Source organism: Squalius cephalus (assembly GCF_949319135.1).
Source record: "Squalius cephalus genome assembly, chromosome: 10".
Lineage (NCBI taxonomy): Eukaryota > Metazoa > Chordata > Actinopteri > Cypriniformes > Leuciscidae > Squalius > Squalius cephalus.
Genome location: NC_137131.1, coordinates 15,024,942 through 15,037,223, shown reverse-complemented (window position 1 = coordinate 15,037,223; position 12,282 = coordinate 15,024,942). Strand labels below are relative to the sequence as shown.

The 12,282-nt window shown below is 36.7% G+C and overlaps 1 protein-coding gene across 5 annotated transcripts; it reads right to left on the bottom strand.

Annotated features, from left to right (window-relative positions):
* Positions 1–1,992: 1,992 nt before the first annotated feature.
* On the bottom strand, positions 1,993–11,878 carry atg4c (autophagy related 4C, cysteine peptidase). 5 transcript variants are annotated; one of them, XM_079884721.1, is made up of 11 exons: positions 11,782–11,878; positions 11,355–11,478; positions 11,172–11,255; positions 7,787–8,020; positions 5,801–6,125; positions 5,610–5,680; positions 4,671–4,837; positions 4,075–4,153; positions 3,319–3,395; positions 2,607–2,726; positions 1,993–2,266 (listed from the first exon to the last, which is right to left on the bottom strand). In XM_079884721.1, exons 2-11 carry the CDS (start codon positions 11,464–11,466, stop codon positions 2,105–2,107), a joined length of 1,431 nt encoding a protein of 476 aa, XP_079740847.1. In that variant the 5' UTR covers positions 11,467–11,478; positions 11,782–11,878; the 3' UTR covers positions 1,993–2,104. The 5 variants fall into 5 exon arrangements, with proteins under 5 accessions (XP_079740847.1, XP_079740848.1, XP_079740845.1 ...); XM_079884722.1 differs by having other exon boundaries at positions 11,770–11,856; XM_079884719.1 differs by having other exon boundaries at positions 11,790–11,855.
* Between the last annotated feature and the right edge of the window lie 404 nt (positions 11,879–12,282).

Below are 12,282 nucleotides of genomic sequence, written 5' to 3'. Positions count from 1 at the left end.
CGCCGGAGCAGATTAGATTTTAAGGAATCTGCCGGAATCAATGCCTCTATTGGCAGCTGTGCTATAACAGAGAGATGAGGTCTGGTATGGTCCCGTAGCCGCTGCTGAGATACAGAGTTCCCCCCTCAGGAGAGAATGATTCATTAATCAAATATTCATACAGGCAGCATCATAAATACGGCTAGAACACAAAGTCTTCTCAAAGCAGCCATGCCTCCCAGCACAAGCGACCTTTCATATAACACTGACGGAAAGGGCAGCATGTTGCCTCACCCCTAATGTCCCAAACTTCCCTTTTCCCGCTCTCCTCCATTCCTTGTTTCCTAAATACAGCCCAAAATGAATTTACTGATCACAGACATTGAGACGATGGGGCTATTGTGCTTCGCTGCTTCTGTCTTCACAACATGTAGTGGTGAGACAGACAGTGACTTATTCTGCTTGCTTGGTTCCACAGAAGGGCAACTTGTTCCCCCAACCAGACCCTATGGGCCATGACCTTATTAATATAAGAATTTGTATTTAACATGAAAATAGCAAATCATTGCTCAAACGGAAAAGAAACAGAAGAATTAACCATGGCAACACTGAGTCCAACGCAAGGATATTTACAATTACTTTGCCCTGGAAAATGACGTAATCACCAGATACAGATTTGTTCCATGGATGGGTTATGAAAAGGAGTTAGTAAGTGCGGGTCATTTTCATTTGCAGTGTTTGTTGGGAAGATGAGTTGTTAGACTGAAAACAGCTCAATAACAAATTTGCTGTTCAGTAAAGAACGGAAGTTGAGCTACTTCAAATAAATCATGTAGGTAATTATTACAGATTGAGTAGAAACACGTTTTGATTATTTAACCATATTAGATTTATTTTTCATTTTTGAACAATTAAACAATTTTCAACAATTATAAAACTGAAACGTTCATTGTGCAAAATGATTTTGGCGATTAAAGTATGGTGTTACTACAAATACATGGTAGTAATTTACACAACTCTTAAAATTGACAAATGGTGGATTTAATAGGTTTGAATAAATAAAAGAAAAAAACAAAAATGATGCCAGTTACCTATAATATATCAACACTGTATTAGAGCTATAGTGTTACAGTTTTGTTCAATGCCAAGTGCTTTGGTTCAAAGGTGTTTTTAGCAAAAATTAAAGCTATTCATGGCAGTGCAGTATCATCATATTTACAATTTTGTTAAAATGATACATCACCAAGAAATTAAAATTGAGGAGATATATAAATAAGGCATAATTTAATAATAAATTACTCCTTGATTCATACTGGTTTAGATCTTCCATTACACCTTAAAAATAACACAGTGAGCTGAAAAATAACGCTGAAATTCTGGTTTTTCATATTGGCTACTGTATTGTTGTTAATTGGCATTAATTAATCTTATATTAAGCACAGTTTCAGTGCATATCAACGCACTACGACTAATATTTCTAAAAACGCTGGCAGCAGAGAGGGCTTTTTTAATCTAGCTACCACTATATTTAGTTATACGTGATACAGTGTTTTCTACTCACTTGTAAAGGCACATTATCCTTCCAGTTAACATAACATAAAACATACGTTTTGTGAAGTTAAATCACCATATAATGTATAATCTTTCAAAAAAGTACACTAGATAGGTGTTTTGAGACATTGTTTTAAGAAATAATTAATTAAATGTACCCAGAGAAAAGTAACAAGATTCTAGAAAAAAATATATTCTTGTTAAAAAAATACATGTATTAACCACGCATGTCCATTGCATTTATATGAGCACACTGAAATGTTTCCTGGTTTAGCTAGTAAATAAAATTGCAATCAAAACATATGTGGATGGCCCATGTGCATGAAACACTCCAGACTATGATCACCATCTCTGGATTAAACTTTGCTTTCAAGCGCATACTGACAGAATTATTGACATCAGTATGGGTTCAGTTAAATGTGAAGCTAGTGAATGCACTGACTGGTCTTTTTGTTTAATGGCTTTTTCTGAAATGACATGAGGGTTCTATAGTTTAGGCCCACAGTGTTATGTAAATACAGCCCTGATTTGTGGTGTATCACTTGGCTCTTGGTTAGAGGCTTGAAGGGTTCTCTCAGAGCAGCACAAAGTCTCCCGATGTTGTCCCTGCTTTTCTTGAGTCCCTGATGAAAGGCCATTCTCGCTTTTCTACAGCCATCGAAAGTTCATAATCCTTCCCGTGTCCCTTCATGAAGGTGAATGCAGGGTACTTCTCTTTCGATGATGGCTCCAATATCTAGCAAATTAACAAACAGTTTATCAACCTAAAATGTATAAAAAAACATACAACATTTGCCCCTTTAGTCTCTGCTGGGAGCAGTGCCAATACTTTCACAGTTTTCAATTACCTAGTTAAATGCTGCCACCTGCTGCCTGAAACTTAAATAGCTGCCTTTCTACAGCTTAAAAGGGAAATATTTTTCAGTTTTTTTCTTGGACAGTTTGTGAATTTAGGCATAACATAATAGAACATTTTAAAATGAAAATGAACATGCCATTTATCATCAAAAACTATGGAACAATTTTTGCTATACTTCAATTAAAACATGAACAAAGGTTTTGAAAGGTTTACCCACCTTTGAAAGTTCGTTGCAAATTCTTTCATAGTGTTCGACATTTTTTGAGTAGAATCCAATGGTACAGCTCGGGTCCATTTTACTGAAAGACATTTTCTTTGGTGATGGACAATGAAAGGACTTTAAAGAAGAAAAAAGATGAAATGTCCATTAAAATTCCAGTCAAAAGCAGCAATTTGTTTTCCATGTTTGTGAAATCACAGTGATCCATATGCACACTTATTATACATACATTACATATACATATATACATTATACATTTTCGTCTGTAATATCCATCTACAGTCCAATAGGTGTGTTAAACTGTTCAATCCTGCGGTTCCAAATGATGGATGCGTGTTCATGTGAAACAATCAGATTGCAGAAATAAAAGATTTTACTTTTTGACACGTTTTTTGACAAATGTTGAATTCTGCCGGAGATCTGAAAGGCTTAGACAGCCGAGCAAAAAGTACGGCCCAATATTTCTGTCTTTCGCCAGGCCACTTTCTACAGCACGCAAAAAGCGTAAAAATAAGTTATGATGCTGAAATATAAAATCGTTGGAGCTATATAAAATGTTGGGGCTGATACAAAGACCAGAACAATGTGTAAATCTCTAGTGTTCGGTAATTGAGTGTGGAGGTCTACTTTCAGATTCATACCCTTAAGTACAGAAACTATTAAATTCACATCACTGTGCGGCGGTCAGCTTTTTGTAATTCCACATTACCTGCAGAGGGAAATCGCTTGTGCTGACATCCACAAAAGACTGACAGTAATGAGGATCCATGTAAATCAAGCTGTCATCTGCAAGGACAAAACAAAAGACAAGTTATTCAAAAAACACAGTGATTATTATAATGCCTATCCTTGCCCAATTTCTATGCAGAGCAGCTCAAAGTCACCCACCTCAGTTGGGCTTCAAACAATCAAATGCGAGAATTTTTTTTGGTCCTTCTTAAACTCGGATGGATTAAACGCTGCATAATCGAATCTGGTTGTACAAGCACATTCTTTATGCAGCAAAGGGGGCTGTCATTTAATTTTGGTGTGGAGAAATTACTTTTACAAACATGCAATTATATTACATCATTTGCATATGATGAATGCAGACGACGGGCTGGGCCTGGCAGGGAGAATTTATTGCTTGTCATTTAGACATCATCGCGGATTGTATTTCAAATTGTTAAAATGTAAATGGGTAAATATTGACTACCAACATGTCCAACTGAAGGTTTCCACTGGCTACTGAAGGTGATGGAGAGTGGGCTACTCTGGGTAGCTCGGAAATCTATGCAAGCTACTTATGTAAGTGGAGAAAGCCTGCTGTTTCAGATTGCCTCACATGATAAATGGTGTAGTATTTTTGATGGGTTCGGAAAAAATAAAATAAGCTTCTCTGATGCCGCTGGCCTTCTCTTTGCATGCATTCTTTTACTTTGTCTCTTGAAGAGTGTGCAGAATGACTTCTGAATAAAAAACTAACCTTGAAATCCAACAAAATAGTAGGCCTGCTTTGGCTTTCCTCCAATGATGCCGATACAGTACTCTAAGCTTAATATGCTCTGACGAGGAAAGAAAAAGAGAACAGTTAAGATCACTGTATTGTAAGTTCATAGCCACATCTTTAACAAATATTTCTCTTTTTTTGTCATTGCATGATCTAGTTTGTATTTGTGCAAAAGGGTGATCTCCAATGTATGGAAGCTTGATTTCGCCACAGAATAAAAATTAAAAAAGGTAATTGTGACTTTTTATCTCGCAATTCTGACTTTTTATCACATTTAAGTCGCAAATTGCGTATTCTAAAGTCAGAATTGCGAGAACTAAACTCGCAATTCTGACTTTTTTCTCAGAATTGCATGTTTATATCTCGCAATTCTGACTTTATAACACGCAATTGGGAGATATTAAGTCAGAATTGCATGATATAAAGTCACAATTGCGACATAATTTTGCAATTGTGTGTTATAAAGTCAGAATTGCAAGATGTAAACTCGCAATTGTGAGATAAAAAGTTGCAATTATCTTTTCAAATGTTTTATTCTGTGGCGGAAACAAGCTTCCATACCAAAGCCTCACCTTGACAAAGCTTAAGTATTCTGGGTTGATCTTCTCTCCACCCAATCTCACAGGAATGAGGATGATGACAGCTCTACTATCAGGGGCAGCTCCAGTATTGAGTCCCTGAGGATCACAGTGGCTGCTCGTTCGTGCTGAATGGCTATCAATAACATCAGCACTGTACACTGCAGACAATCAACAACAGAGGTCAAAAACAGGTACATTTCTCTGTGAAGTGGAAAAATATAGCCGTTGAATCTAAGGGTGCTTTCACACTAGCACTTTTGGTGCGCACCCGGGTTCGATTGACATCAGACTTTGGTTCGTTTGGATAATGTGAAAGCAGTTTTCCGAACTCGGGTGCACACCCACGAACCGAACCAAGTGTGAAAACGCCCTAATTGTACTTGTACTCTCACAATACACAATTCAGCTACAATTGTATGATGTCTGTGAGTTAGCTTAAAAATATTTGGTGTGTGTTAGTTTAGTATTATATATATACACATACTACTATTCAAAAGTTAGGCAAGATTTTTAAGACTGCATTTATTTGATCAAAAATACAGTAAAAAAACAATTTAAAATAATTATTTTCTAAAATATTTTAAAATGTTATTCATTCCTGTGATGGCAAAGACTTTTCAGCAGTCATTACACTTCAGTGTCACATGATCCTTCAGAAATCATTCTAATATGTTGATTTGGTGCTCAAGAAACATTTCTTACTATTATCAGAGCTGAGAATGGTTGTTTAATATTTTTTGTTGAAACCGTGATGCACTTTTTGCTCATAATATTATGCTTATAAAACATATTTTTGATGAAAATTTGTAATAAATAAAAATACAAAGTATAAGCAATTTCACTAGTGGTTTTAAATGTCAGAAGTCTTCTATTAATCATATTTGCCCTTTTGCTGGTCTGTGAAAGACTTTAGATCGAAATTTTCCATACCGGTGCAGTCCTGTGCTACATAAACACTTATCCCTTTCAGCATTGCATCTGCTGCCCCATCAACAGCTTTTCTGAGGGACGCATAGGAAGAAAGAGTGACAGGGTGAGATATATTTGACATACTGAACATTATAATGAGGAATGGGTGACTTAAAAACTATAAAAACAAGTATGTATTATGGACTCTTTACCTGAGTATGTGTGCCACCACTGCTGGGCCGTACCAATCTCCTGCCAGTTTTCCAGAAGTCATTCCTAGCTGTACTAGTCTGTGGATGCCCAGCTGGGCTGACAGTCCGTCCCCAAACCAGGACACAATGGTGCGATGATATGCCTCTTGTAGGAATGAGTCGGCCTCCTCAGCCCCTCCTTGAGCAGGACAGAGAGGCAGGGTGACCTGTACTCTTTCTCCCTGAATGGAGGCCTCTAATGTGGCCACCAGTCTCCGTGCTGCACTGCTGGTCCACGTCTCTGCATCCAGCGGCTCCAAGGTCAGTGCTTCGGACCAGGTCCAGTCTGGTGACAGAGAAAATTATTTGAAAAAAAGTATTAAAAAAAAGAAAAATACTTTTGTGCTTTTAAGGATGCAGCAAGTAAATACTTTTTCAGAGCTTGATTTGCATTTACTTTTAAAAATCAGTTGTTAATAATATGCCACTCTCTTAATTCTAATTTCTATTTAATTACCTCATAAATTATATCCATATGGTGCACTAAGAAACAATGAAGCAAAAGTCTTTCAGAACTCCTGAAAGTTTGTCCTAGATTTCTCCAAATGTGACAGACATAAATTTGACTTTTAAATGGACAGTAGGGCTTGTGCAAGAACAAAAGTCCAATTATGATATTCAATGTAGTCAGTATTTCACTTTTACTACATTTTATCCTCACAAACAGAGTGGGTGTCTGAAATGGTGTAGGTAGAAGTGCTGAGGGTCATAAAGGTGCCGGACCTGGCTGTGGGGCCATTAGGTAATGACCTTGCTAAGTGTCAAGGCCTGTAATTGGCCAATAAGTATAGTTTATTAGCCATTAGCCTCTTTATAGACAGATATTTCTATAATGACATATTTCATTATAGGCGTGGGATCTGGATGACGCTTCAATGTTGTTTTTTGAATGAAGGTATTAAACTGGCAAATGCCGTGGCCTGTTCAACATATTACACAAAACTGCCCTCCATTAATCATTTGAGAACTCATTCTTTAGAGAGTGACAACCTCTGACATTGAAGTACCCAACCTCTAAAATAATTTTTTTAATAAGAATTTCATTATGTAAATGAGAAAAACTTTGTATAATTATATTTAAGCAACACACACCCCAGAACATTTTTTGTGAGCTCTCTCTCTCTCTCTCTCTCTCTCTCACACACACACACATACATTTTTAATTGTTTTTAAAATAAGTATTATGCTCACCAAGGCTGCATTTATTTGATAAAAAATACAAAAAAAAAAAAACAGTAGTATTGTTAAATATTATGACAATTTAAAATAACTATTTTCTATTTGAATATATTTAAAATTTAAATTTATTCCTATGATGCAAAGCTGAATTTTCAGCATCATTACTCCAATCTTCAGTGTCACGATTTTATCATTTAATCATTATGCTAATGTGATGCTAAAAAAAATCATTATTATTATTATTATCAATCTTGAAAACAGTTGTGTAAAATTTTTTTTAAAGAACCTTTTGTAACATTATACATGTCTTTACTGTAAATTGATCAATTTGATACATCCTTGCTGAATAAAAGTATTTATTTATTTTATTTCCCCAAACTTTTAAACGGTAGTAAAAGCTTTCTATTTCAGATAAATGCTGTTCTTTTGAACTTTCTATTCATCAAAAAATCCTGATTTTATTTTTTTACATAACTGTTTTTTACCTGATAATAATATTAAATGCAGCAAATCAGCATATTAGAATGATTTCTGAAGGATCATGTGACACTGAAGACTTGAGCAATGATGCTGAAATTTTTTTTGGGGTAGTTTTAATCAAATAAATGCAGCCTTGGTGATCATGAGAGACTTCTTTTAAAAATATAAATCTTACCAATCCCAAACTTTTGAATGGCAGTGTATATAAAAGAAAAGTGGCCAGACGCTGAATGCATCTACTCATTACTCATCATCATCATAACCGATTCTCTCTCCACCCGATCTCACCTCTACCCAAGATGTGAAGCATGAGAGCCTGGGCCAATATCATCTGCCCTGCCCGGAGTGTACAACCCCATCCACAGTCTGAAGTGAGGGTGGAGCCTGGAAGGGCGGGAAACTCTTCTCGATAGGTCAGCCAAACTCGTGAGGTGAAGTCCCTTCGAAATCCATCAACATTGCCTGTGACAACATCACCATCTAATGCCTCAGCAGAATGACTCTCAGTAGGACTTTCATCATCTAAGGGCAACAGTTAGCACAAACATTTCATGATACACCTGGTGTGTCAGTGTGAGAAATTAGAGCCATAATTTTCATTTTAAAATGCCAGATATATTAAAGGGATCATGAACTGCATTTCTAAAATTATTTTATATTGTTTCCTGAGGTGCACTTATAAAAATTGTCATAATTTTGAAACAGAAAGCCATTTTCTACCCTGATTTAAGCCTCTGATTTGAATGCTCTGTTGGAAGGGGCGTGTCTGCTGTGAGACTTCACGCCCACTGCTGTGATTGGCTAACATTTGCATATGAAATGACAAAGTATTACATTTGGATTTCTGTAGAAAACTTTTACTACATTTTTACTATTACAGCTGTCGAGATTAACAAATCGTGAAAAGTGTTGATTATATTATTTTATACTACAGGGCCGTTGAATGCTTGAATCTGATTGGTTGACGAACGTTCTAAGGTGTGCATTATTTTCAGGGAAACGCACAGCTAAAGTAGTTCCAGGCAGGTCTTGACCGCATTACAGTTCCATATCACTTCGCGTAGTCAACCGTAATAACGGAAAATAGGATACAATTCATAACAAGAAAAAGCATTTAGCCCCATGCGCTTCATCTACAATTTTCAATGTCTAGCTTCACAATCAATGGAAACATGCAGTTTAATTTTAATAAATAAAGTATATAGTCCTATCTATATTATAATCAATAGAAAATTAAACTGAATATAGGCTAAATAAATGGATAGTCCTGCATTACGGATTTTTATTGCAGATAATAACAAATAAATAATTATTGATAGGCCCACTTGTTAAAAGGGCTTTGTGTTTCATTTATTTGGCTATAGTCTACTGTCATCTGTCAATGAAAAAAAAAAAGAATGAACGAATTAATTCAAACGAATTAAATTAATAAATAAATAATAATATTGACGCACATGCTTTTCTGTCTCATTATTGCAACATCTCTCTCTAATAACTGCATTAATAACTGCATAAAGCCGGGGACACACTTTAAGGCCGGTTATGAATGTAATTTGATACTTATGACTGATCATGCCCAAACGCCTGTTCAGCGCGTTCAGTCTGTGTTCAAAGTCGGTGTTTAAAATCTACTGCGATGAAAACAGTCAGAGAATGTGTCAGCTAGTCGTGTGTCCCAGCATTAGTCTGCTATCAGTGGCTCAAACCTCCGTTACTAACTCTAAAATGACGTTTTGGAATTAGCAACGGAGGCATTGGATTAGATGCGTAAGAAATTAGTCCTACATACAAGAGCGTTTTAATGACAAAAACTTTACAAATGTCTTGAAATACATAATCTGAACAATGTTTCGAGGTGTGGTAACTGTAGTATAAGCGGAATAATTGACTTCAGGCCGTTGAATTATTAGAAAAATAATGCACACCGAGGTGTAACGGCCACTCCGCTTCGCGTCGTGACCGCATTACCACCTCGGGTGTGCATTATTTTTCTAATAATTCAACGGCCTGTCGTCAATTATTCCTTACATATTTAATGTACTTCTGTCGCATGAAATGTTGCAGCGATGAGCATTGTAGCCGATGACAGACATGTCTGTTGAGTGCATGAATGCAGTGATCTCGTCATCGCAACTCGATTTCTGCACTCTTACGAATGCTTTCATCATAACAAACACAACGTAAATAAGAGATTCATTGTGCAGTGTAGACAGTGCCATTGATTGGGCTATAACGGGAGTTTGGCGAGAGTCCAGAACTCAGTCACTGATAAACTCGTGCTGTTTGATTGACAGCATCAGCGATTATAAAGGGATGGCTCTTAAATCGCTTACTGTATATAATTTAATCATAATTAGGCATTAGAACATGGTTACTTAAGCCGCTTTCCGACCAAGTAGTTACAGGAACTGTCCACTTCTAAACAGTTCAATGAACTACTCTCCCCCAAATTCGGTTTTGCTGTTTGCGTTTGCACTGGCCAAGTGGCCATAGGAACTGGTAGGAGGGGTAAGGGAGTGACGCAAGCACGGCAAATTTTATTTTGATGGAGCGACGGACCTTTATTTTGACGGCGCTGAGAATGCAAGAGCAAACAATGCTCGCATTCTCTGTGTTTATTAGTTAGCGATCTGTCTAACAGTACTGTTTAACATTTTATTAGATAGAATTGTTATAGAAAGTACACAGAAGTTATTAGCCTATGCCGTGTGGTTGATGTCCAGTGTTGCTAGCTGAGCAGAAATACATAATCATGTTTGACTTGGTCCCCTCAAAGTTGCGTTGGATTTTCTCTTCAGTATAAAGGTTTAGAGGCCCATCTATCACTGATTTCCATGTTTGTATCTAGTTTCTGGAGTAAATATATAGGCTATAATCTGTGTGTTTACATATAGCTGTTTTAAAAATGGCAGGTGCTGGTGTTTTGCGTGCGTTCGGTCATCAGCGTACACTAACGTCACAGGTAGTTCCTATAGTGCTGGTTTAGACCCTACTCTGAAGTAGGAGCTAAATTAGTTCCTCCAAATGGAGTTCCTAGAACTAAAGTCGTTCCTAGTCGGCGTGTTCGCACCGCAGGAACATACGGGTACTTTAGCCAATAGTTCTAGGAACTGTGAAAAGGTTCCTCCGGTTGGAAAGCGGCTTTGCATGTTGTGGCATTACTGTCAGGTTCATATCCTACAGTAAAAGTCTGCACCAAAATTGCAACTGATTTATCAAAGAATCCACAGTGAAATGTACTGAACACACAAATAATGCTCTACTGAGATATTCAGTTATCTTCCTAGTTTTTTTGGCAGGTAATGCTATTTTAGTCCAGTGATCCTGTATCTCTTCTCTCTTTCTCATCTCACTAACGAGCCAGTAGGCGGGGCCAAACATGTGATGATGTGGAAGTAGGCGTTGATATTCTTCTGCAGAGGGGGTCTTTTGTTGCACTATTACATCATAATGTAACAATGCAATTATTTTTCTGAGCTTGGTTTCAATAAAAGCTGTTATTGGACTACTGAGGAAGTTTTTTACAGAGTTCTGAGATGTTTTTACCGTACAATGACTTACATTTTAACAGATTAAAGAAAATGAGATATTCATGACCCCTTTAAATAAAAATAGAATGTGAAGGATGACAGATTAAGAAATTGGTGTAAAGGTTCTGTGTAAAACATCTTACCCACAGCCTTGAAGTGGTAGCATTTCCCCAACAAGAAAACAGGAGAATTACGACTGAAGGCAGTTTTTGATTTAAGAGCCCAACCTTGAAGGGTTAAAGAAAATGCAAGATTAGTCACGTGCACAGGTATGCCACTTGTGAAAGACAGCAATTAACATCCATGTGAGATCTGTCATTACGTACTGTACTTCACATTGTGCCATGCTGACATAAACTTGGACTTCAGTTTCTCCACCTCGTCGGTCTCTTTAGTCTCCATTGTATTAGCCACGGAGCAGAACCCATCACAGCACATACGATGGAGTTTCTATTAAAAGTTTTCAGTATTACCAAAACAAGTTATGTCGTTGTGGAAAGATATCATTAACTCATTTACTCACACAGATGACATTTCCACCACATTTCCATAATAACGCTGCATAGCAAAGAATCATCAGAATACGACCATATTAACACAAATGCAGCACAGAAAAGAGGCTAGCATGCTAATTAATCAGTGAGCGTACACTTCAAAACGTTACAACGTTGTCTACAATAAATGTAAATGCAAACAAGCGGCGAACGGATAAAATAAACAATTAAATATACAAAGATATACTTTAAAACATACCTCCTCACATGTCTTGTTATACAGAAGAACTCACTGTGCAACTGCTCACTTCTGTTTACATTTTGAGGAAGTGGCTATTCTCGTTCGTTCTCGCGGTATTTTAAGATTCTCCCGTCTGGCACATTCTTCATGGACTGGAGTCGTATGGATTAGCGCAAAGCATATCTCTACATGGCTCTGGATTAGTGAAGGAGTCCGACTCATTTCTACCAACCGGTTCTTTTGAACCACTCGTTTAAAAAAATAAATAAATAAATAAATATGGTTAATAAACCTTTGTAGACACATATTGGTGCTTATTACGGGTTTACAATAAAGGATGGTCGTGGATTTTGTGGTCCCTTTTGAAATGAATTACAATGGTTGGAAAGATTTGATCATGTTATAGTAAAATATTTATTAACAACAACTAATTGTATGTGTTTATAAAACATAGCGAATATTTGTAGTACAAATGCTTTGTTTGTTCAATTGCGTAAAAGAATCGTTTAGATGGGTATG

Bases quoted from the DNA above. Each gene is read 5' to 3' on its own strand.
- atg4c (XM_079884721.1), bottom strand. From the start codon at position 11,466: ATGTGCTGTGATGGGTTCTGCTCCGTGGCTAATACAATGGAGACTAAA. The intron at 6,126-7,786 runs GTGAGATCGGGT...CTCTGTCACCAG, and splicing joins GCTTCACATCTTGGGTAGAG to ACTGGACCTGGTCCGAAGCA. The intron at 2,727-3,318 runs GTAATGTGGAAT...TCTTCTTTAAAG, and splicing joins CAAGCGATTTCCCTCTGCAG to TCCTTTCATTGTCCATCACC.